The 24,832-nt window shown below is 40.8% G+C and overlaps 1 protein-coding gene across 1 annotated transcript in view; it reads left to right on the forward strand.

Annotated features, from left to right (window-relative positions):
* The first annotated feature begins 620 nt into the window (after positions 1-620).
* The window catches only part of LPCAT1 (lysophosphatidylcholine acyltransferase 1), a 60,051-nt gene continuing 35,839 nt past the window's right edge, over positions 621-24,832 (forward strand). Inside the window, exons 1-6 of the mRNA XM_054285443.1 lie at positions 621-737; positions 6,290-6,432; positions 7,906-8,120; positions 17,710-17,822; positions 19,180-19,240; positions 21,609-21,667. Coding sequence (XP_054141418.1) covers positions 621-737; positions 6,290-6,432; positions 7,906-8,120; positions 17,710-17,822; positions 19,180-19,240; positions 21,609-21,667 — 708 coding nt within the window. The remainder of the gene's footprint in view (positions 738-6,289; positions 6,433-7,905; positions 8,121-17,709; positions 17,823-19,179; positions 19,241-21,608; positions 21,668-24,832) is intronic.

Genomic DNA, 24,832 nt, shown 5'->3' on the forward strand with positions numbered 1-24,832 from the left:
CCACCCAGCCCCACCGCCGGGCGCTCCGTTACAGCCGCGGCACCTCCCACCATCTCCAGCCCGGAGCGTTCCCCTTTTCCTCTGAATCCCCCCTCGGCTGCCGTACTCCCAGCGGAGCCCTGGTTCGGGGTTCCAGCGAGGTGCCAGCACCTGCGCGGCCCTGCCGGCAGCTCCCCGGGGCCGCCCCCGCCTCACTGCCCCTCCAGCCGCGGGGGATGCGGCGCCGGCGTGGCCCCCGGGCGCGGGCGGGCGGCGCCCCTCATGCGGCCGGGCGGGGCCCCGCTCCCGGCATGCCCGAGGGGGACTCTCCGAGGGTGGGTAGGTGGGCGGAGGGAAGGAGGGCGGGAGGGCGCGCGCCCACCCCGCCGCCGCCGGCGCTGCTTCCCATTCCCACCCGACGCGGAAACCGGCGCGCAGCCGAGCCGCTGCTGCCGGCGCGCAGGGCGCATGCGCGGGCGGCCGGGAGGGCGGGGGCCGGCGTTCAGCGGGGAGCGCTCCGGCCGCCGGTGCCGCCCGCACTCCGCGCTCCCGCCCGCCGCCGCTACCCGGGACCGGCGGCCACCTCCGCGCGGAGCCCGCGCCCTCTCCCGCGCCGCGTCCTCCCGTCGTCCTGCCCCGCCATGAAGTTGAGCAGCCGCGGCCGGGGATGCTGCGCGGGCGGCAGCCGGGAGCGCGGGCCGCCGCCGCGGAGCCCCTTCGTGCACCAGCTGCGCTTCAGCCCCCTGCAGAAAGCCAAGGTAGGGGCGTGCGGCCGCCGGGCCCCCCTTCCTCACCGCCGCCGCCGCCTTCCGCGCATCCCCCGCGGCGCACCGGCTGCCGGGCCGCGTCCTGCGGCGGGCGGGGGCTCCGCTCCAGCCGGCGGCGCTTTGTGAGCCCGGAGCCGGGCAGCGGGCGGTGCTGGGCGTGTGCGAGGCGGCGGCCGGGGGCGGCCGTGCCCGGGCCGGGTGGGAGGGAGGGAGGGAGTCTGGGGGCGGCCGTGATGCTCGAGTGCGGGGCGTGCGCCTCAACTTGTGCTCCCGTGCCTCCTTCAAAGGGAAAAAAAAGCTGTTGGTGGTTTTTTGTTTGTTTGGTTTGGGGGTCTTTTTATGGGTTTTCTTGGCGTTTTGAGGTTTGGGAAATTTTTTTCAGTTTTTCTGGTTTTCGGGGGGTTTTTTTGTGTTGTGTTTTTTTGGTTGGTTTTTTTTTTTTTTTTTAATGGGGGACGGGGGAGCAGCCCTGCGGAGCCGCTCTTTTTCAGTGTTAAGTTAAGGAAGGTATTAACCTGGGCCGAGGCATCCCGGTGCGGCTGAAGTTTTGCCCCTGGATAAATAGTCCCTGCGGCGTAATTTAGGTATTGTATTGTGCAGGTATCGGTGAGACTACGGGAGGCGGTATTAAAATGCAAATTTGCAGTTGCGTGGCGTTTTATTTCATTGTTTGGTTTTAGGGGTTTTTTTTCTCCCCTCCGAGCCTCTGCCTCGCCTCGCACGGTGAGCAGTAAGTGGTCGGGAATTCAGAGGGCATGGCCCTTGTCTTAGGCTTTCGGTAAGATCTGGGTCACTGGCTGGAGGAAGAAATACCGTCAGAGGCTCACCTAATGAGGGAATGTGGCCATTTCTGCCACTTCCATCACTGTAATGCTTCATAATGCTGTTGTTTTGGGCGCCTGACAGACAACCTTCAGTACCTGCTAACATTGGAAATGGTGATTCACTAATATTAAACCTCTTGGGTCAAGGCGCTTTAGATCCAGCTTTGATTTGCATTTGAATGAAGTTCGTTGTTGCATTGCCCTGTTGCTGCCCAGATGCTTAACACAGGATATGTATGGCCTGACTTAAAAAAAACATCAGAATGTGCCTCATTTATCAGACAGCCAAGGAATTTATAGTATATTCAAGCAGAAAAGGTTTTCACTTTTTATTAAGTTGCCCAGTATGTATATTCAGTGGTTGCTCATTAATTGTTGCTTGAACTGGAAAAGGGAGAAAAGGTTTGTGTCATCTACTTAATTTAGTTTTTATCTAGAGCTTCCTCAATAAATTGCATAGTTGCAAAGATTTCCTGTCCTTTCCAAACCATACTTTGTTCCTGAAGTCATGATTAATGCAGTTAATGAGGTAGAAGTCTTTCAGGGAGCAGAGAGAAGCAAAGATAGCACATGTTCATAGGGACTAGGATTGTCTCCAGTTATAACAACTAATGTCGCTTTCTGCTTGGCTATTTATAAAAACTTTTTAAAATACTGCTGGGAGAGGAGAGCAGACTCTGTTTGACAGTTTTTGCAGTATGGAGTCTCACAGGAGCTGCTAGCATTGCTGATATTAGTCCTGACAGACCTTGAGGTACAGTGTCTGGCTGTAGAACACACCTGCTTTCTGCGTGGGCTGCCCTGTTCCTAGGGATAAGATGTGAGCTTTGCCAATGGATTTCAAGGATTTGTTGTTTTCAGTGAAGATGAGATGTGTTCAAACTGCTGTAGTTTGTCACAGTGCACAGGCCAAAGGAGCAGCCTCCTCACCAGACTGTGTCTCACTTGCTTTTTAAGCGAGCAGTCTGTCACTGACATACAGCAGCACCGAGTTCTTTAACCCAGCCTCCCTTCAGTCTTACTGTTGCAGTTTTATGCAGGAAAAAGTCCATAAGCTGGAATACAGAACTGTGGTAGATTTTTTCCTTTGGCTTAGTCATGCTTTTCCAGCCTCTTCACTGATTAAAAGTTGTGCTTGAGGCAGAAGCTGTTAAAGCAGCGCTGTGGAACCGCTCCACTTGAGAAGAAGTGCTCCCCAGATGAATTACACAAGTGAGAATTCTCCTCCGAACAGCCTTGTAGAGCCAAGGAGCTCTCGGTGTGAACTATTGCAGCTGAACTCACTTCCTGCTCAGCTGCAGGCATGCATTGTGTCACAGGCTTTTCTGCCTGTCCTGAGAACCTAACGGGGTTCCTGGGATTGCACAGGCTGTCGAGGAAGGTTAGGAATGTAGCTACACAAAGTAGGGAGCCCGGGGGACTGGGAGACAAGACTGCTTTGTCCCATGGTCTGGTGTCTGTTGCTGATGGTGTGCCAGATAGCCCCATTATCTTTGCTACAACCTCTTCCTGCACTCTGCAAGAGGTTAGATTAGCTTTTTTATTCATCAGTGCCGCTCAGAAGTAGATGCTTTTTAGCATGTCCCAGCCCGAGACTGTGGGAGGGAAAGAAAGGTAGAAAGTGAGAGGGTAAATAACCATGAGGAGAAAGAACAACAGTACAGAGAAATCCTTCTGACCATCAAGGAACTGTTCAAGTCATCTTTCATTGACTTCAGAAAAACTGGGAGATTATAAGAGCGTAAAAGCAGTAAGGCTGTTTCAGAACAGTCTCATCTGTAGAAATCATGGCTATTTTACAGTGATCTGAGGGTAACAGTAGGGGTTATTCTTGAAACTACCTGTTTTATTTCAGTACTATAATAAAAATATTCTTTCTGTGAGAAAGACAGACATGATTTTATTAACCATGGATTTTATTCATACTAACATTTTCTGGGCACCTGTCATGTAAGTCCAAGCTCTTGATTCTTGTTACCACTGCAGAGCAGGCAGAAGCATTACTGGAGCTGTCAGTAAGCATCTGTAGCTTTTTTCCCTGCTGCTTCCAAACACAATACAGTGCCATTTTCCTTTCTTCCAGTGTTTCTGGCCCTTTTATTTCACCAGTGCTGGTGTTCATTTGGTGCCTTGGTGAGCTGATTTGGCTCATTAAACCAGCATATCATTGTGTTTTTGTGTTCTGATTATTTTCTTTTGCTGGATAGCTGTGTTTTTTCTCACTAATGAGCTATATTGGCTCATTGGTGGCTCACATAAGTGCTAGAGCTGACTCAGGGGGAGGATTGAGGAGGGAGTGAGCAGGACCACTCTTTCACAGCAGCGATCTGTTAGATTGGCTTAGCTGCACAGGAAAATATATCCTGCTGTATTTATCTCCATGGATGTGTCTGCTGGGGAACTTGCAGAGAGGGGAAGTGGGTAGTGAGAGAATGGTTGAGGGATTGATTCCTAGCTCCTGCACTGCCATCTTTGGTGAGTTGAGCTATAGCGTGATAATAGTGAGGAAGTGTAAGATGTAATTTCTATCTGATAAGTGTAAAAGAAAAATCAAAACATCTACTGTGTCAAATAGTATTTCCTTTCTCAGTGTTGTGACTGCTACTTTGTAGCAAGTCATGGAAATTTTGTTGGGAATAAACTGGTTTTAGTGATGTTTCTTATGGTATTGGTAATTTCCAAGTTGCATTTTTTTTAGCTTCCCTGTGCATGAGAGCTGTGATACTGGTTTTCAAGATAGGAAACAGACCTAAGAAGTAGAAACAAGGGTACTCTGTGATTCTCTTGCTAAGTGCTTAGGTACGTAGCACCAGATATTTTGGAGAACTTGAAACTTGAGTTCATATTTTGTGCCTTCGTTGTGAGGTCATACTTAAATCTGAATGCAGTCTCTCTAAACAAGGGGAACATATGATACCTATTTAGTTTAAGTGACTTGCCTTATATCAGATTTAAGCCCTTCTGATGGAAGAATGGAGATCAGTTTCCCAGGGCAGCCTTCCATTACAAGCTGTCCATAGGTCTTTCACAGTACACACTGCAGCTTCTGAAAAACTCAGTTGGATGCTGTAGACCAGCAAATGTTAAATAAGCTGTAGTCAACCCTCTCTTGAGATTTCCTTGGTCGTGAGCTGAGCCCCTCAAAGTACAACTCCAGACAGACCTTTAGAGTTTTTTTTAATGTATCTCAAAACACAGGTGTTCACACATTATTTGTTGCCAAACAGAATTCATATTTTTAATGGAAGACATGTCTCTGTGAACATCCCAAATATGTAGGAATGTGATCACCAAAATAGTGTCCACATAAGGTCAGAGCCAGAGTGTATGTCTCCTGCATTCTGGTCTCTGGCAGTGGCCAGTGGGGACAGGATCTTCTCCTTTTTTGTCTGACACTGACACCGTTGCTGTACATAGGTTTTACAGGATAGAAGCCTTCTTACCTGAGGATGTCTGAATGTAGATACAGACTGAGCTACTTTTCAATTGTTTGTACCTTTCTTGATTCCTAACCTTCTTCAGGAGGTAGACATGCTTTTCTCTTCAGCCAAATTTCTTGTGTGAGCAGGTACTGAACTACTGCCTTCTAAAAAGAGGCTGGTGTCACAGCCAGACCCTGTACATTTGGTGCATTTGCTTCTTGCTGGCCATTACTATCCCTGCTGTCTCTGGAAGACCAAAAAGCCTTTTCTGCACATTTATGCCATCTTCTATGGCATTATGGGTGCAACTTCTGCTTTCATTCTGTGATGTGGCACTAAAATGATCATTGGTACAGAGAGTCAAGGGATGGAATACCTCACTACCAGTCACCTGCCATTCACCTTTGCCCTGAACTAGGAGAAGTGGTAGGGAGGAAAGGGGTGTGAATCCCAAAGGTCTGTGTCCTCACCTGCATTTTACTTCACTTATTTCTTAGTGGCTGGTCCTTCTCATTTTAGAAACTTAGAAGGCAGCTGCTCTCATCTCCAGAATGCTCCTTTATTTGCTGACAGGCATGGTGGTCTTGTCTGTGGATGCAGAGTTGTGTGAGTTGGTGTAACTTTGGTGCTCATCTGACCATTGTAGTGTGTGAAGTTTTACTGGTTCATCTGGGAAACTAGCCTAAGAAAAAAAAATTCCTTTTTCTGTCGGTTCTGCAAACTAAAGCAGAGTCTACATAGGGACTGGGATCCTCTTCTGTAGAGTGAGGTTGTGGTTATTATGAGATGATGGTGCCAGTCTGAACCAGCACTGTAAAATCCAACTGCAGTGGGCTGGTAGCTTAGGGCTTGAAAGTGGTATCTTGGGCTTTTCTCCTGCTGTGTGTTCCCTGCACTTACCCTAGATTTACAGATTTGTGCACCTACAGAGTGAGTTGGTTGTTGAGCTGTTTTGGGAAGTGAGAGGAAGTGGGGAGTGAGCTGCATGATGACTAGATCTGCATTGGGGAAGAGAAGAAGGTGAATTAATCTTTCCAGAGCAGCCTGGAGATGCATCAGATTAAGCACAACATGAGACAGCACCTTATGCATGGTTACTCATCCTTGCCCAGCTATTGTGATATTGAAAAGTGTGCTTTTTTTTAACCTTATCTGGCACATCTGGAATTGAATGGTATTCTGCTGTTTCTACTATTAGATATTTTTAAGTTAAGAAATGGTATCAGTTTCTAGGAATCACTGACCTTTTCAGTCTGAAATTGTGTTGGAATAATGTTTTTTTTATTTTATTTTGCAGATTGCCTTCATGACCTTGACTCTGTTTCCTATCCGACTCTTTTTTGCTGCTTTTATGATGTTGCTGGCCTGGCCTTTTGCGTTCATCGCTTCAATGGGATCTGATGAGCAAGAGCTTGAAAAGCCCCTCTCCTGGTGGCGAAAGTGAGTCACTGGTGTGGTGAGATACTGACAGGATCATTGTAAAGTTCAGCAGTTCAGAATAGAGGGGATGGGAAATAGCTTTTAACTGTCTCAGAGACCTACTCTTCTCTTCAAAAGAAAAATATAAAAATTATTAAACACTTTCCTCAGCTGGGAAACTAGAAATGCCTCAACTCTTTGATTTGCCAGGTGGTCCAAGAATTACACTGGTAATCTCTGGCTTCTTATCTTTATTGAGGAGGTAGTGTGAAGCTTTATTGTGGCATCTTCCATTGCATTTATTCCTGTAGTGTCAACTTCTGGTTATGAAGATTGACTCTGTGGAATGTGCCCAGATTTCATATTCTAAATTGTTGTTTTAAACTGCTCTACCCCATTGTCTTCTACCCTGTGATGAACTGACAAAACTGGTGTTGATTCCCCGAGGGCTTGCCCATACTTTGGTGCTTATTGAAAGTCTGTGGTTGCTTTGATATTGCAATGCTAATTTAGGTAGTCCTCCATCCATGAAAACTGCCATTTGAGGAGTAGAAAAGGAGGGACATATCACCTTTTCTATAGACAACTTTAAAATTAGGAGCTGGCATTAGCATGAAGGAAGCTGATTGTGTTTTGCATCACAGGAGGGAAGGAGGTTGAGAACCATTTTACATTTCATTTGGAGTGATATCAATACAATAACTAATGGAATAATTGACTGCCTTCAGTCTTGCATACAGTTATTTTGAATCTTTTTAGATTCTCCTTCCTTATTTATTCTAATTTTCAGTGTTACCCTGCTCTCCAGCCTCCAATCCCTGTAAGTGTTACAATTTGTGGTATTCAATTTTTGTACTCTGTTGATTCAAAGTTTTTCTTTTCATGACTGTCAGACAGTTTAAAAAGACAAACAAAATTCCACAAAAAAACCTTCTCCACCCCGCCAAAAAAAAAAAATCCGCAAGAAACAAAAATCCAAATCACTTCAGGAGAAGATGACGAAAGGGAAGAAAGTAAAATATTTCCAGAGCTCTCATATGTATCCTGTAGGCCTCCCTGTATTTGAGATTTTTTTCCCTACATTTGTCCTGTTTTGCTTGGGTAAACTTGAAACCAAGAACCAGGGTAAGTGCATTCTGGCAATATCCTAATAGCATATTTTGGGACTGAATTTATTAGAGCTTTTTAGAAAACCTTATTAGGCATTGTGTAGAAGAAACTTAAGTCATAGTCCGAATTGAAATTAATGATGAAGTAAATGATGATCTTGGAGACTAGAATGAATTAGTGTTCAGGTATAAATGAAGCTGAACAGCATCTTACCTAAAAAGTGGTTTTAAATCAGCTGAGAAAGAGAAGAACAAAGTACGTGCAGTGCTCCAGCTCCGTTTTAAGTATTATATCCTATCTGAACTTTTGTATTGTATGTCATTTTTAATTTTATTATTTAAGGTGTTCCTGTGGCAACATACCTGTTTTCCCAACTCTTTACAGGATAGTGGATATTTTGCTGAAGGCAATAATGAGAATGATGTGGCTTGCTGGTGGATTCCACTGGATAAATGTAAAAGGCAGACGGGCATTGCCAGCAGAAGCAGCAATATTAACGGTGGCTCCCCACTCTTCCTACTTCGATGCCATTCCAGTGACCATGACCTTCGCCTCCATTGTGATGAAGGCAGAAAGCAAAGATATCCCTGTTTGGGGAAGTAAGTGGGTAGATACTTCATTTTTCAAGAACAATTTAAAAAAGATTGCTTAGGAAGTTCACTGGATGTGTATGAGAAGGATTGAAACAGAAAGGAAAATTTGGTATAATATATGGTGAGAATTGTTTTTCTAACTGGTCAACTCTGAATGCCAACAGAAAAAATTGGGGCAGGAGGGGAATGTTGTTTTTCCACTTTCTCTTAAGTCAAATCCCATCGAAACTCATGGTTTAATTTGCAGTGAACTTGTAGCATTTTAAGACCTGCCAGATGGAAAAGCAAATTAGGATGGGGCTATGGAAGCAAAGACTTATGCTAGAGACAAAGTCTACCAAGGCTTGGTGCCAGCTGGGGTGCCCTCCCAGAAATGTGTTTTAGGAATGTGGTCTGCTCTGAACACTACCCTGCCTTGAGGGAGTGCTGCTAATCCTTCACACATCAATAAGTTTGTTTCAGGCAGAGTGTGAGAGATGAGCACAAGAGCAGATTGGTGTGCACTTGAGGTTAGTCATGACAAAAGCACATGCCTGAGTCAGTAGTGCTTGAATACTGTCTTTGGAATTATTCATATATGTTCTCACAAATATTTGAGGGATACCTGTGATTTTTGGTGCAGTTGTGACAGGCAAAAAATTGTGTAATCTTTTGGACTTGTGGACTTCTAACCAAAGTCTGTGTGGAATCATTTTGGAGAAACCCAGCATCTTGTGTCTAGTGACCAGCAAAGTTCAAGAATATCCCTGTGTCTCATTGTGTAGATTTTTATTGGTAATATAAAAGTGACAAAAGATTTTACTTCAACCGTGGGTAGGATTCTTAAATGCAAAAATCTAAACAAAAGCTTTGAGCTCCTTTGCAGCTAAGTGGAATCAGGCTGTTGGTGCTGACATCCTTCTAAAGTTTAATTTGACAATGTGTTTTTAAGGTCACATTCAAAGCCAGAAGCTGAGACATGGCCACAAAGGGTGAGTGGTTGGCTATGGAAGTTTCATTTGAGGAATTTTGTCATATAAGGGTCTGCCTGTATGAGGTAAAATTCAGGCCAGATCTGTAGTTGCATCTTAATTTTGTTGCATATATTACTAATGGCATTTAGAAAATTGTGGCAGTGAAAAATCTATGTAAAAATGAATAGATCCTTTGAAAAAATGAAAAGGGTGCAAGCAGGCATGTGTTTCTGAAAACAAGTGTATGCAAACAACACTGTGTGAAAACAAAAAGAAACTGAACTCTCTTGTTCAGTACTGAAAGAAGATACTGTTGTGAGACAGTATGTTGGCAGTCTTGTACAGCACAGGTGTATCCAGGCCAACTTGGGCTTTAGGAGCAGTCCAGACATAGAAGCAGGGGCTGATTTATCTTCTTTCTCAGGTGACTCAGTTGACTGTTTAATAATTGCTGGCTCAGCAAAATAAAAGTAGTCTGTGTGGAGCTCCCTTTGATTTGAAGGTGGTCTGTCTGGAGGACCCAAATTAAATGGGGTCCAGTTGTGGTACTGCAGTCCATGTTGTGGTACTGCAATGGGATGAAAAGGCAGAATGGCATTTGACAGTGCTGTAATGACTACTGAAGTATTCCACATAGTAGAGTCAGTGGGAACCAGGAAAATCTGTAGGGATATGGAGATTGTTGTTCCCCTGAATGTAGCACAAATAATATGTATTAAGAAGATAAAATTATTTTCTAAATATCTAATTTAATTTTGAGGTGACTTTTACAGCATTCCATTGAAAGTCTAGACTGCCTACAATACATTTTAAAAATTATTCACTTCATTTAGTTCGTGTGTGAGTACAACCAGTTACAGAAAAAGAGAACATGTAGTGATTTGATGGAATATTACTGGAATGTACAGTGCAGTCATATAAATGAATGTTTTGTCTTGTATAGCTGCATTTACTTTATGCTGTGCAACCACAGAAGTTATGTAGTCACTTGTGAAATGTTCACAAAAATGCCACAGAAGTGAGACATACCAAAAGTCATAACTGGGATTGAGAGTTCAAAACCATTTTTGTTTTTAGGGGTGGACTTCTATATGAGCAACATCAATTACAGTAGTTTGTGTTCTTTAGGTAAATGGACCTTAACAGAGAGGTTAGTAATCACTGTATTGATTAGTTTGGCTGATTTTTTTAAATCTCTTTTACTGCTTTGAGAAGTTTTCTGTGAAGCAGATAGTGCTGACTATCCTCTCCTTTGATTAGTATTTTAATCCAAATGTTATTTACACCTCTCTACATGGACACACATAAAAAATACACTTCATGTTACTGGACCACTGATATTTCTCTTGTTCTTATGTGATAATGTGCTCATGTTTTTGTTGGATTGCTTGGTGAATTGTGAACACTCTAGACACTCATCCAAAATTTATCCCAGTGAGGTCAGAATCATGTTATGTGTTCTTCAGTTTTGTAAGTCCTACAAGCTTGGTATACCATCTTCAGTAAGGTTTTGGAGCCTGTCACTGATGTTCCTAAACTTGTTATCTCTTGAGTCTTGTGAATGGTTGTTCTGAGTCTTCTGGGAAGCTTTGAATAAAGTACATTCATTTAAGTATCTGAGCAGACTTAAATATGTAAAAAATGAAGTGGCAGAGGAAATTTAAAGACAATTTCCAAGGATGAGGACTTTGGGTGAAGAGTACATCCTCATCCTGTATATTCAAGTATGATATAAATAAATGACTTTTTGATGTAATGACAGTGTTTATTAAGACATTGTACACTGTATACCAGAGGGATCAGGTGCTTTAGCAGGCACAAAATGATCTGATTGCTAAATGGTTACTAAGATTGGTTCTGCAAGCATCTTAATAGGTTTCTGGAACAGCTGCCTATATTATTGTACTCTTAGTTAGTCAGTCATGGAATATTAAGCTTCTGATCCACTTGAAAGTCCAGATGATTAAAAGCCTGTTCTTTATGGGATTGGAAGTACTCCACAACTGTATTTGTGTATGAGGGTTTTATTGCTGTCTAACTTGAAGGCAGCTCTCCTGGTTTGTAAAGTCCAATTTCAGAAGCAGACTTGTGTCTTGTGACTCTTACAGATATCTTCATCCTTTTAAGGAAAACAAAGAAAACCAGATTTAAAAATGCCCTTTGGTTCTGGGAGAAGAGTTATGAACTCTTCAGTCAGTGGTCAGTAGTGAAGAAAATTATCCATTTGGCACACACACAAGGTTAACAAACTCCGGGGAGGAACTGCTTGCCCAAATATAAACAGTATTTCAATGATCATAAAAAAAACACCCCAGTATCTGGAAGTAGAGAATGCCAAACAGATGGAATATGTCATGATGCTGAAGGAAGATGAATGTTTCTATACAATGACTTGCCAGAGTTTTGGTAGATTGGAGATGTAAATTTTGCTGAAACACTTCAGTCTTACGGTGGGAAAATGGCATGTAGGATTCTGTTATACCTTACATGGTCTTAAGAAGTCAGATCAATTTATCAGTACAGATCCTTAAACATCCCTGTTTTGTCTGCTGAATCCCACTTCAATTCAGGACAAGGTTTGTGCATAAATTTTGGATAGTTCACTGTCTTATTTTTGGCAGTTGAAGCAACCTGGATGAAAGTAGTTTTTCATTGCTGCAGTGATTGGTCCTGCTGCAGAAATGCTTCAGTAAGAAGGACAAGGAATTTATCAGTAAATATGAATTGATGGAGACTTGTGACCACTTTTATGATTTGAGCATTTTCAGTGGCCTGAACTTTTAGGAACTAAATATAAGTGAAAAGTTAATTTAAACTTTAGGCAACTTCTCAATATCTCTAACACCACTCTCTGAAAGAGAGGGAATTGGTACCTGTGAAATGTACAGGATGATATGTTACCTTAAGTTTATAAAGGGGAAGGAGGTAATTTGTGTTTGGCAGAACACAGCAGAGCTACAGAGAAAGGGAGAATCATACAGTGCTATAAAACTATCAGTTCTGTTGTAGATGGTTTTTTCCACACCTAGTAAACTCATGAAATTTTGTTCAAGCTCATTTTTTGAAAGTGCGTTATAGGCCTTTCTCAAGCATCATGACTAAAAGATGAGAATGAAAGTAATTCAGGGGAAAGAATTTATGCTTGGGTAGCTGGCTATGTTTTCATCTCAAAACTTAAAAGGTGCCAAATTACCCACTAGCCTTGTTGTGCAACCTAATCCTTTAGTCCTGCATCCCAAGTGCCTCCCCACCCCTTCCATACAGCACAAGGAAGAGAACTGTGGTAACCCCATAGTTCTTCTGTGAGAATCCCACATTTAAACACTTAGGAGATTAACTAAAACAGTCCTTAAACTCTTTATGGAAAAATCTGTTCTAAGGTGAAGGCATTACAGATTTCTTCTCTTTTATACACTGTAAATCAGGGGCTTGAATGCTGAGGTCACCAGGATGAATGCCAGCATCCTATGCTGTGTTGGCATTGTAGCCTGCCTTGAGTACACACTTGAGCTCCCCATTTCTGAGCAGCATCTTGAAGGTGTTGCCAAATTTACCCATTTCATCTTCTCCTTTAAAACCCTCTGTTTCAAAATTCAATGTTTCCTTCAGACTGTGGGCACCCAGATGGTCCTGCAAGATTTCAGTCTCACAGAAGCTGTCTCAGAGAGATTTAAAATACTTGCATTGTCACCTGTGTGTTATAGGTATGTGTTTATCATTTGGCTTAGAGTCCTGGAAAACTCTGTAAAAATTGCTTGTCATTTAAACTGCTGCTGGAATGCTTTTAAACCACCATCACTAGTTAATATCATTTATTGAAGTTACAAACTGCAGTATATAGGAAACCTTCAAACCAATACTGCTGCCTGCCTTAAATACTTTTTAGATTTGCAGCAGAAAGCTAAAACATTAAATCATGTCCTCATAGAGGTGTTGCAGGTGTCTCTGAGATAAAAAAGAAGTCTTTGTCTCTCAAGGAGTCCTTAAAGGAAGTGGGTCACGTTTGGAAAGACCAACCCAAATACCACAACTTCCTTCTGTTAAAGCTAAAGAGGACACCAATTATTTACTTCCCACTGCTGACCTTTCCTTGTCCTATAGGCTGCATTGTTTCCTGCCTTTCTCTTTGGAAGCAGGGAGAAGAACTTTCCCATTAATGCTGCCTCCCATTCATTAATGCCATGAATACTTGGCATGCCTGCAGTCAGGTGGTCCATCTGCTAAGCATTTAGTCAGACTTGGACACGTTTTCTTCACATACATTTATCTTCAGTGGTTGATTCAGACTTGAGTCAAATAAGTATATATATTAGATATAAGTCTGTATATAAAATAAGATACTACCACCAGCTTTACAAATCTCTTACAGAGTGTCATGACTATAAAAACCCTTCTTTTGTAAGAACAATGTAATCCCAAGTGCAAAAGATCCTAATTTTGGTTGAATTAAGCTTTGTGCATTGATACACCTTTTTCTATTTGGTGTGTGTTATGTTTCTTGAGTTTTTCCATTTTTGAGGTCTCTGTCTATATGCACAGGAAGTAATTGTAAGAAAACCTTAATGATTTTCTTCCCCAATAACTTTCAGAATACTTTTGAGCTTCTTACAGATTTTTCTTCTTTTCTCTACAGAAAAGAGCAGTTTTCATGTAAGATGTTACTTCATTAGAAAAGTTGTGAGTTCAGAACTTCCTGGGCGTGTAGAGCTTTTCAACCTTTATCCTTCATGGGTTTTGTACCCCTAAATACAGAATGCACAGCATGGTGACTGCTGTTAGAAAAATAACTGTGTTTTTTCCATACTAGAGAAAAGCTGCGGAGTAAATACTGTAAGTGGATATCCCACTGCAGGCTACTTGTACAGCTTACCTCCAATGTTAAAAGCAAGCAGAGCCAGTTGTGCTGCCTCTGTAGGATTCTCCTGGAGTGTCAGGGGAATGTAGTGGTGGGGGTTTGTGTTGTTTAGGAGAGACACGAAGTAAAAGCCTCAACTTCAGCATTCTCTGCTTTTGCAGCTGTCACTTTGTTTGTTGCTGATTCTACAGTGGTGAAAATGTAACTGCCCACTCAAAAATGCGTGTATGGATACATTTTAGAAGAACTATATGTAGTGCCCCGTGTCTGTTCCATAGCTTTGTGTGTTCTCTGGTGCCTTGCGGAACCAGTGGCAATGTTGCCAGTATAAATGTCTTGCTACAGTACTTTCTGCTGTTGTGTGTTATACAGCACTTTGTGTCTTGAATTGAAACAAGGTTTCCTCATGCATACCTGCCTGTAAAGAGAGATGGGAAATAATTTTTTCCCTGCAGTTGTCCTGAGAAGTTTAAAGACACCAACTGTTTGTGTTCAGCTTATCAGGAAGAATGATAAGTTTTGCTTATGCATTGAGCTGGTGCCGAAATTGATTGCATGGGAGTTCTGAAATCAGTTGGAGCTGCCACCCTTCTATTAATTAAAGCATTACTGAGTTTTTGCAGGCTCTCTTTAAAAAGACTGTTTCAAGCAACTTTCAGTTGGTTAGAATGTCTGTGGCATTCTGGCTGCCCTGAGAGGCAGAGGTTTTAATGATTTACTGGCAGCACTATTTAAATTGCATATTAAATTCCTGTCTAAGAAGGTAGAATACAGCATGTCAATGTCCTCAGGACTCCTTGTATGATCTGAAATTGGGAATGAGAGGGACTAGATGAAATGGGACTGACATGCTAGAGAAAAAGCTGGAATAATGGCACTCACAAGATCAATTTTGTGAATTGATGGATTCTCTGTCATTGCCCACTAGATTTGGTAATTCGAGGGTGGTTTTAATGGAGAGAGAGGAGCTGGGCAAGCACATTTTTCAGAATCTCTGAACACTTGAGATGTGGTCTTCACTATCTGGTTACAGCCAGTCTTGGGCAGTTAAATAGCTGAGCAGAGAAGGATATGATTATGTTCTGTTTATTGAACATGTTGCAGAGTTCTACTGGTTTCCTTTAGTTGCTCAGCATGCCAGCTGTCTGAAGCATTTTCTGCTTTCACTTCTGGCCTGACTTCGCCCTAGTCCTGCCTATTCCTTGCATCACATACTACCTTAGGTACTGTCTCCCTGTGTTTCAACTTGACTTCTGACACAGTCTCATCTTGGCTGCCTATTTGGTATGTTTTTCAGCGTCTCTTTACAGACCTTTGGCCCTGCTCCTGACTTTGTTGCACAGGTCGACTTGGTACAGCCTTTGAATTTTCAGATTTGTGATGAAAATGTATGGTGAAAGTAAAGGTCTGTGTAGCCTTGTGCTCTGTTTTCAGAACTGGTTAAGAAAAGTAAAACTTAGCCTTCCCTTGGGGTGTGTATTTTCAGCTTTTTACTGATGACTGAGAGTTTCAAGTTCACTTAAAGTGTTGGACTTAACCACTAAGGGCCTGGTAGCTGGTGTCTCGCAGGATCTTCAGTTTCTGTTTAATATTAAAACAAGAATTCTGTCAGCATTTTTAGTCCAATGTCTAAGAAAGTAAGGCTTAATGTAACTAACCTAATAGGCTAATTGAAAAGGCAGGACAAATCCATAGGAAGCTCTCAGTTGCCTCTGCCTTTCAGCTTGCCAGAGTAATTTTTCTTTGCACGGTGGTGTGTTGCTGTTTGTGCTGCTGGTTATTTGTAAGATAGCTCACCTGGTGTTCCTCTGGAGCTTAGTAACATTACAGTAGCTTGTTTTTGGGGAGGTTGTAACAGTAAAGCTCCCAAGTTTGCCCATCTTGCCTGTACAGTTCTCAGATACTGATGACATCAGTGTAGTCTGATGTTTTCTGTCACATTGCCTGAAGAAAAATCTGTCTGCTTGCTTAATTTCATGCTTGATAAATAAGACCCTGCTTGCAGCATGTCCTCAGAAAAGAGCCTGCGAGTTCTGGAATTATCTTATTCATTCTTTGGCCTGAAGTAACCTAAATTCTGTCATTTGGGCCTAATGTAAAAATAACTTCCAAGTCAAGGCTGGGGATGTTAGATCTTTTGCTTTCCTTTACTTTATAATGTTTTTGCTATGGAGCAGAAATTGCAAAAGTGGGGCAAACTCAGGAGTAGGATCACTAAGAAAACAATTATGATACCAAGTATGGTTTCCCTTGTTATTTTTATTGCTTGTTCTGTGTTTGTGGGGTTTCCCCGCCCTGTTCTTTGTGTGTTAGTCTTTTTGTGGTTTATTTTGGGGCTTCTTTGTTTTTACCTCACCTTGACAGTAACCCCAGCTGGCCAAAGATGATCTTTGCCAAGCATTGTTCTATAGATATTGTCTAAGAACAGGCATGTAGGAAAAATACAAGAGTAAGGTAACTTTCCTGATACTCTGTCTCCTGAGCTGTGACAACTTGGGGGATAAAAGTAATATTTCAGAGGCTGGCTGAATGTTTGGGAACTTGCTGTAAAGTTTTACAGATTAGTTTCTCAGAACCTTCAGAATTGAAGAATTTTGGTGAGTTAGTGGCTAAATTTCCAGTGGGATAACACCATAACCAGCAGCTTTTGCTGAGTACAGGGCTGTAATTCCTTACACTGTTTTTTTTCTTCACACTTTAAGCACTGGCTGATCCGTTAGTGTAGCAAGTCTATCCCTGACAAAAGCAGATTATACAGTGTCAGTGAACTCTTCTCACAGTGGCTGGAAAAATGAAAACTGTGTTTGAGGCAAGTAGAATAGCTGATGTTTTAGTGACTCTTGAACCTTCAAGTAAGATTACATGATAAAAAAATTAAGAGGTTTTGGAAGACAACCTGCTTAAATAAAGGCATGAAGCACTATATTTGAAAATGCTTCTCTTATAGTGCATTTGGACACTGCAAAAGGGCTGTATGGGCTTTTTATTATTTTGGAAATATTCTTTGGTGTCTTTGTGACAGACATCCATGGAGTGTATCTTGTGGACTGATTTCTGATTTTTTGCTTGCGTTTATTTTGTGTCTGGCTACATACAAGAGGCTTCCCACTGAGCCAGAAAGAACATGTCTGAGATCTAATTCATCTGGTATGAGGAACAGGCAAACAAGTGACAACTGAGAAAATGAGCATGCCTTTTCTGTTGACACTGATTCTTCACAAAAAATAACATCAGTGTATATAATATCCTGGGTGCTGTACCTTTAGTGGAGCTGAGCTGTCATAGAAGACAAAAACTCTAAAGAGAGAGACAGTTTGACTGTCAGGATGTCTTTTACAAGCACTTAGGTAGCAGAGAGATTCCTGCTGCTTTGCTGGTTTGGGAGTGGCTATAGACTTTCTGATTTTTGTGGAGAGAGGAAATGGCCTATTGAAAGCCACAGCTGCATTGTTGCAGAAAGCTGCATAATATGTACTATCATGTTTTACATTATCTATGTATTGTATGTATTGATCTATTAAAAACTGAAAAATTGCAAAATGCCAAAATTTTGAAAACTGTTTTCCTCATAGAAACTTATGAAAATACTTCAATAAAGCAGCAGTAATTCAACTGAGTATTCAATTCTGCAGTGTAATATAGTAAAGTAGTTGTGTTCTTTTAACAAAAATTTTGTCCAGAGGACTAATTGATGGTGGAGTGGGAATGGGGATGTATGGGGGGGGATATTTTTCAAATAAAGAGAAAATAAAGGCTGGTCCTTGTTTTTGTTTTACTTTCTCTTCAGCTCTGATCAAATATATCCGACCAGTATTTGTGTCTCGATCAGACCAGGATTCTCGCAGGAAAACTGTTGAAGAGATAAAGAGGCGTGCCCAGTCTGATGGTAAATGGCCACAGGTACTGTATTCTGCTGCTCTCTGAGATGCAATTTGGCATTTCTAGGCTTTGCATATGCAGTTTGCTTTCTTCATTGTGGGTGGCTTTAGGTGGTTTGGGGTGGTGTGTGTGTGTGAAATTTCCCCTACCCCCTCTTTCTAAAAGATAAAATGTAAGATTCTCATGTGTCTCTTATTGCCTTGTGTTTTGAGGGAAACTGGGTAAGTACATGGCTAGACAGCTCTTTCGTGGTAACTAAATGGACAGACCACAGCAGATGAGGAAGTCCTGTAAGAGGAAAAAAATGAAGTGCTTAGCAGAATACCTGGGGAAGTACTGTGTGTTCTCACCCTTTGCAAGATTTTGGCATTGCCATTATTGAAGATGCTGGGCAAAGCAGCCCAAAAAAATTTGGATGTTCCAATAACCACCTCTGTTAAAACACATGATGAAAACCTGGGCAGAACAAGTGGCTCAGGGCTTTTTTCTGTGCCTTAAATGTGGCTATTTATAATGTGCTTGAAAGAGAGCAATGGGAAGGAAAGGATGATACATAAGATCTCAGATTCCTAGAAGCGTGTGATTATTATGCAAATTTGAAGCATTCCGGTGCTTTTTGGGTTTTTTTGAGATTAGGACACTGTATATTTTTATGGGATTATTGCTGCTAACAGTGGGTATACCTCTGCTTACTGGACTGCAAAAATGTTATAAACAGCTATAAACAATGTGACAGGTGATTTATAGCTTTTGCATTGTGACTTTGATCATTAGATTTCAAAGCAAGCTAGGACAGAGTGGGCAATAAAACTAGTAATGTTAGTCCTAGTATGGATGGGGGAGGGGGGTTTGGGGAGGGCTTTGTTTGTTTTTCTACTTTCTTCTGAAGAATTGGTTCAACTTGAGTGGTTTTGCTCTTTTTTTTAGAATTATCTTCAGGTATTTTCAGTCTCTGTCATTTGGGCATCTGTGCACATGCCAAGTAATAGCAAAGAGAAAATAACTCTTTTCTTAGCCTGTAGGCAGGAGTTTTGTTCTGGTACACTACAGACTATGATACTTTGTCTAGCACCAAAATCTTCAGTGAAAATACTCATACTTAACAAGTGTTTCTGGTCCTTGTCGGTGTTCCAATAAATAGAATTATTACTGGAGGGCAAAAAAGAGGCAAAATCACAGATAAAGAAAAATGTTTTTCCTATTAAGGTAGAACTTTACTTGACATCTTCAGCAACATTTTTTTTTTTACTCTAACTGAACTGTTTTTCCCTGAGAACATTTTTGCTGTAATCAGTTAATAACAGCTTTGAAAAAATGTATTTGTAAATAAATTCACATTGAAATAGTTCTTAAAAGTCAACTTTTTTTTTACTTCAAGATAATGATATTCCCAGAGGGCACTTGCACAAACCGTTCCTGTCTAATTACATTCAAACCTGGTAGGTATTATGCTCATTTCTCTGTTCTCTACAGAATGTCCTTGTATCTTCATTTTCTGAAATACCATTGCATTTTAATTTGCTTGCTGTTGCAAAAGTTGAGTTAAAAACCTTGCAATGGGGTGAAATTGGAATATAAATTTTGATGCTACAGGAAGATTGTAATTCTACTGTTGATCAAAAGAGTTTCAATCATTCAGGTTTTTTCTTGGCTTCTGAGATGCATATGAACCGGAGGAGTAATGTTTCTTCCTGGATCTGTGTTTGTGTCTTTTTGCTTTTGTTTTTTTCCCTTGCCCCATCCATTTCCTATTTTGGGTCTGTCATGCAGCATTTAGATACGCACTGCTACCTTAAGCTTTGTAGTGTACCTATTTCAGGCTGCCTAGCATTTGTTGCTGTGTTGTATCTGGCTGATCCCTCTCTAACTCTTCTGTGGAGTTGCATTCTGGTGAAAAGTGCATGAAAATGTTTCCCATGTAACGCTGTTACACAGGCTGCCATTTTTTACATAACATCCATGTTCTAAGCTCTTTTCACTAGGACCACCCTTTTAGTTTATCAGATTAGTAGAGGGTGTAACACTGAACATTGATGCAGCTATAAATTGCATTTCCAGTAGGGACAAATGCCAGTACTGCAGTAAACCACTAATCTTTAATGTAAACTTGCCTTTATCACCTAGGTAGGGAGATGGTCAAGAAGCTTCAGTGAGCAAGGCAGCTGTGAATGTGTTTTTGGACCTCTTAGTTTTCTGCCTAGTTTCTAGTCTTACTGTGTGTTTTGTGTTTTGTTTGGCTTGCAATTTAAATATCACTTAGAATATCGTGCAGTGAGTCAGCACTGTGGTTCCTTGCACTGATTCATTTGGCTGAAGGAATCTCAGACTTTTCTCTCAGCTCTTACCTTTTTAGATGACAGAATGGTGATTAGGGAAACACCTACTTCTGTAGCTCTTTGCTCTCCTTCTCTCTCCACCTGAATCCTGACCATGCTTTGAAAGCTGGCCTGAATCCTTCTTGTGAAGCCCTGATTTCCTGCCCTCCCTCTGTGCCATAGAAATTCCAGACACCATGTATGTCATCCTTACATTCTCACTCTATCTTCCTCTGCTCTGGTCTGGTACATGCTGCTGTCTGCCTCTTGACTGTCTCACTTTTACTACTGAAACCTGCATCTGTATCCATCCACTCTTCCAGAAATCCTTTGCTTCAAAATTCCTCACTTATATCATGTTACTTTAGGTCTCTATTCAAGTTATTTCTATCAGGATGCCTTTCTGCATTCTGGTAACATGGCCTATGCTCCTTATTCTTACTGCACATTTTCTTGGTTTTGTGTTTGTGTTTAAATGGTAGTGTTGTCATCTACCACTCAGCTTTTGTCAGCTTTGGATTATTTCAAAAGTTGCTTAGACTGTTCTTTGAGACTGAGCAGAAGGTACTGCTGGCCTCCAAATCTCTTAAGGATTCTATGCAGACCACCTTAATTTAAAGATGTTTATACTCCATAAACAATTATTCCTTTAAAGTCTCAACAGTTATTTTGCAAAGCAAATGTTATGCTGAAAATACAGTGTACTTCAATTATTCAGTTCTTAATTTTAATTGGAGTATTAGGGAGACTGTAGTAAATTGTCAAGAATAACATAATTTGAGTGAAACTCTTAATTTCTTCATGAGAGAAAGAGATGTTAAGAGAAGTCTTGGGCAAGATACTTATTACCCAATCTTTTTATTAGAAACCAAGAAAATGCTTAGGAAATGACGTAGAACTTGTGCTGCTTATTTATCAGAACTGTAATTTTCCCATGAAGTGAAGCGATGCTTCTGAATAATAGCTCTAGTTCAATATAGCTCTAGTTCAATTTGTAACTATTAGTTTTCCCATAGCTACAGAATAGAAGTGACAATAATTCTGTTATTTCAGAGATGACAAATTGCTTATAAATTATTGTTGTTCAGATAAAAATAGAAAGCTTCTTTTATATAAGAAAGCCCAAGGTCTTTACCAAAAATATTGTTGACCACAGGGAAAAAATTAACCATCTTGTGCATGCTCATTTTTTTTATATTCATTTGTTGAGCTGAATTTGGTACTAAGCTTTGACTTGTTTAAATAACAATATGTGTAAGTGGTAGAGGATAATTTAGATAATGTAAGCAAACATTTTTAATTAGAGGATATACATTGTCATTCTCCAGGGCTTGCTTTTTTGATTACTTTTGAGGCTACTTTCAGATCCTGTTTTTTCACTATCAACTACTTCCTATCAGTCTGTTAGTTGTATAGTTTTTTCTTGCTGCAGTAAATTTCTTCTCTACCAAAATGCACTTTAAATTAATTATGCATTGTATGTGCCTTCTAGGAGCGTTTATTCCTGGGGTTCCTGTGCAGCCAGTGGTTTTACGTTATCCAAACAAACTGGTAAGTTCAGCTTGCAGTGTCCTTGGAATTCAGGGCATTTTCATTGAAGTGCACTATGTAACCTTTTAGGTGTAAAAATTCAAAAATCATTACGAAGTTATTGTTAGTTAAGCATTTATTCATTAAGCCTCAAGCAATATTATGGAGTTTTAACTGAGACAGTGTAAATGTTTCTGCTTTGAAAGTTGTTCAGGTTGTTACAAGAAGTGCTCGCCAAATGATGAGACAAATGGCAATTTCTGTCCAGGATCTGTGTTCCTAAGTGCTCCCTGTTCCTGCAGTGTTTGCTGGAGAGTTTTCCTAATGCCATTTATTGCTGGAAGATGTTTTTTCATCTCCTGCCTTTGGGGGTGTTAGTCATGAATTACTGTGACTGGATGAATGGTGTAGGATGATGTGTTGAGGACCTCTGCACCTTTATAAAGTCTCATCTTGTCCATTTTACATTCACCATGCCCTTGGCTAAGCAATTAGCTAGTTTGGACTATTCTTCCAATTTAAATTATATTCAGGTAAAATGCAGATTATTGAATGTTTATTTACAATAAATGAAGTTTGTCCCCTCCTGAAGTGGAAGTTACTTAGGGAGGGTATGAAGAGTGTCAGAAGTAAAATAAGGACCTGGTCTCTTTCAGTGATGCATGTCACATCAGATGATCTCTGGCTAGCCCATTAACAACCCTTTGTTCTAAGGAAGGATTTTGTTTCTTCTTGGTGCCTTAGTTGCTTACAAATATTTCCATCCACTGTTCTTTCTGTCATTTACTGGTGAAACATAAAATATATGCTTGATTTAAAAAAAAGGATCCAAGCAAAGTTAATATACACAGACCACTATTTGCTCTTGGCTGAGTCAAGATGGAATGGCAATCAAATAGTTTGCAGTAACAGACCCAAAAATTATCGTGGCAGATGCTGTGACAAGAGTAGCAGCCTGATATGCTTACATAGTATCAAGTGCTTTGTAGCAGGCTGCCTGGGATGTTTCATTACATAATTGTTATATTTTCAGGAAGAAAGATTCTTTTCTAAAAATAGTTTGAAGTTTTGGTGGCACTGCCATTTAAAATGACAAATATGCTCATGGCTTATATCATATTAATATGCCTTGTAACTTTTTGTTCATGTTAAGCCCACAGCAATATAAAGCTATACAATGTTATTTTGTAAATATCTTCAAAATCCAGGTGCATACTGAAATGTCATTATTGCCTGTAGTACATAAAATTCAATGTTTGTAAACCAGTAGTAAATTTTCCTAACACTTAGTAACAGAAATTTGTAAGCTTCTAACATTGGAGTAAAACAATATAAATGTAAATTAAAATTTTTATAATTTTTATGTTACTGCAAAAATGTCATAAAAGAAATTCTAACTATTTATATAGATATCCATTGTGAGCTGGCATGACTTTGTATATGGGACTTAAGTTTTTCCTACTACTTTTACTTGCTGTAAAACACTTTGTTTTCAGTGCTCGAGTCATTTAGCTTCCTATGATCTAGTTCCTAGAGACCTTCCAGAGGTCTAAGCATTAATGACAGGAGTGATAATTGCTATTACTGCTTTATTTTCACGTTAGCTTGGGGGTTGCAGAAGAGTTGCATCAGAGTTAGAGGCAGAAGGAATATGATGTGGTACACAAAGGTGAGGTTTATTTTGGTTAGGAATATAGAATTAGATTATTTTGTTTCAGTTATCGAGCTATTCTCATCTCCACCTACAAGGCAAGGCTTACCTTTTCATCCCAATTCTCCTGCCCACCCTGGGGGACGAGGAGTGAGTGAGCAAGCAGCTGTGTGGTACTTAGTTGCCAGCTGGGATTAAACCACAACACATGTAAGAACAGAGTAGGGAATGGGAATTGGTTTTCATACACTAAGATGACATTTTTAGCAAACTTTAAATCTCTCTGGCTTTCTACTTGTTGCCTTGGTTGACTGATGCATATTATAATTTTAGATTTAGAAAGGAACTTCTTAAGATCTTTGCTGAGCCGGTGAACTCTAGATATGCATTGTGTGCAGTCACCCCACTGTGTTTTGCTTGAAGTGCCTGCTCTGATCTATGCTCAGAGCTTTGAGTTCCACAGTATGGATGAGAACAGTCTTGGATTTGAGTGCACCTGGCTGTTTTGAGAGGCTTTTGGAGATCAGAGCCTGGGGTGAATGTAGTAGGTGTCTGCGCTCTGGAATGTTTATTTCGTTGTAGTCTGTTGAAGAGCTAGGGAAAGCACTACTGTTCTGCAGTGGGCTGAAACTTGACAAAAGTGAAGAAGTAAATTCAGGGGGTTTTTGCTAGCAAATAAATCTAGTTCTGGTTGCTGTGAAGAGCTCTGTTTTTATATTTTTTATAGAGTTGCTCCCTGAATAACAGTCATCTTGGGGCTTGTGACTGTTTGTATTAGATGACATCTCTGGTCCTGTATCAGTGATTTTTAGTAGTAATATTTTAATGTGTTTCTCTTCTTGATGGATGAGCAGAAAGAAATTTTAATGCTTAAAATGTTGTTTAGGCCTGATATTCCAAATTTTGCTGCTGGTTGTCTAGATTGGTAATATTTTAGGTATTAGATGCCTGAGAGCTATTACCTATATTCTAGTTAGAATAAATGCTCTAATGTCTTCACCCATAGGTTCTCTACTGCAATCCTTTTTACAATTTTTTACTTCTTTCCCTTGTTTCTTCATTTGAATTACTCTGTCAGAGTAGTGTTACTTATGAAATGATGAAAATATATAAACTATATACCTGTTTAGATATCTCAGAGCCCTTTAAAATGCATTTTATGTCCATATGCCTTCCATGAGTAACTGTGTTATTTGATAAGCAGTTTAGCAGCAGCTCTCGTACAGTTTTTGTATATCAGGGTAAACTGAACCTCTGAAAACACAGCCAGTCTCCTGTTTGAAGGTTGGCATATGATTCTCAATGTCTTCTTGTGTCAAATACAAACTCTGTGGAAGATGGCTCTTCTGCCTGTTTCTTCCCATGCTGAGGGGAAGTAACAGAGGGGAGAACATTCAAGGTCAGGTTGGATGGAGCTCTGGCCAACAGGATGTAGTTGAAGATGTCCCTGCTCATTGCAGGGGAGTTGGAATAGATAGCCTTAAAAGATCCCTTCCAACCAAGCTATTGTATCATTTTATGTACTTCCACACAAT

Source organism: Melozone crissalis, unplaced genomic scaffold (assembly GCF_028551555.1).
Source record: "Melozone crissalis strain CALT ecotype California unplaced genomic scaffold, PUWL_Pcris_2 ptg000042l_1, whole genome shotgun sequence".
Taxonomy (NCBI): domain Eukaryota; kingdom Metazoa; phylum Chordata; class Aves; order Passeriformes; family Passerellidae; genus Melozone; species Melozone crissalis.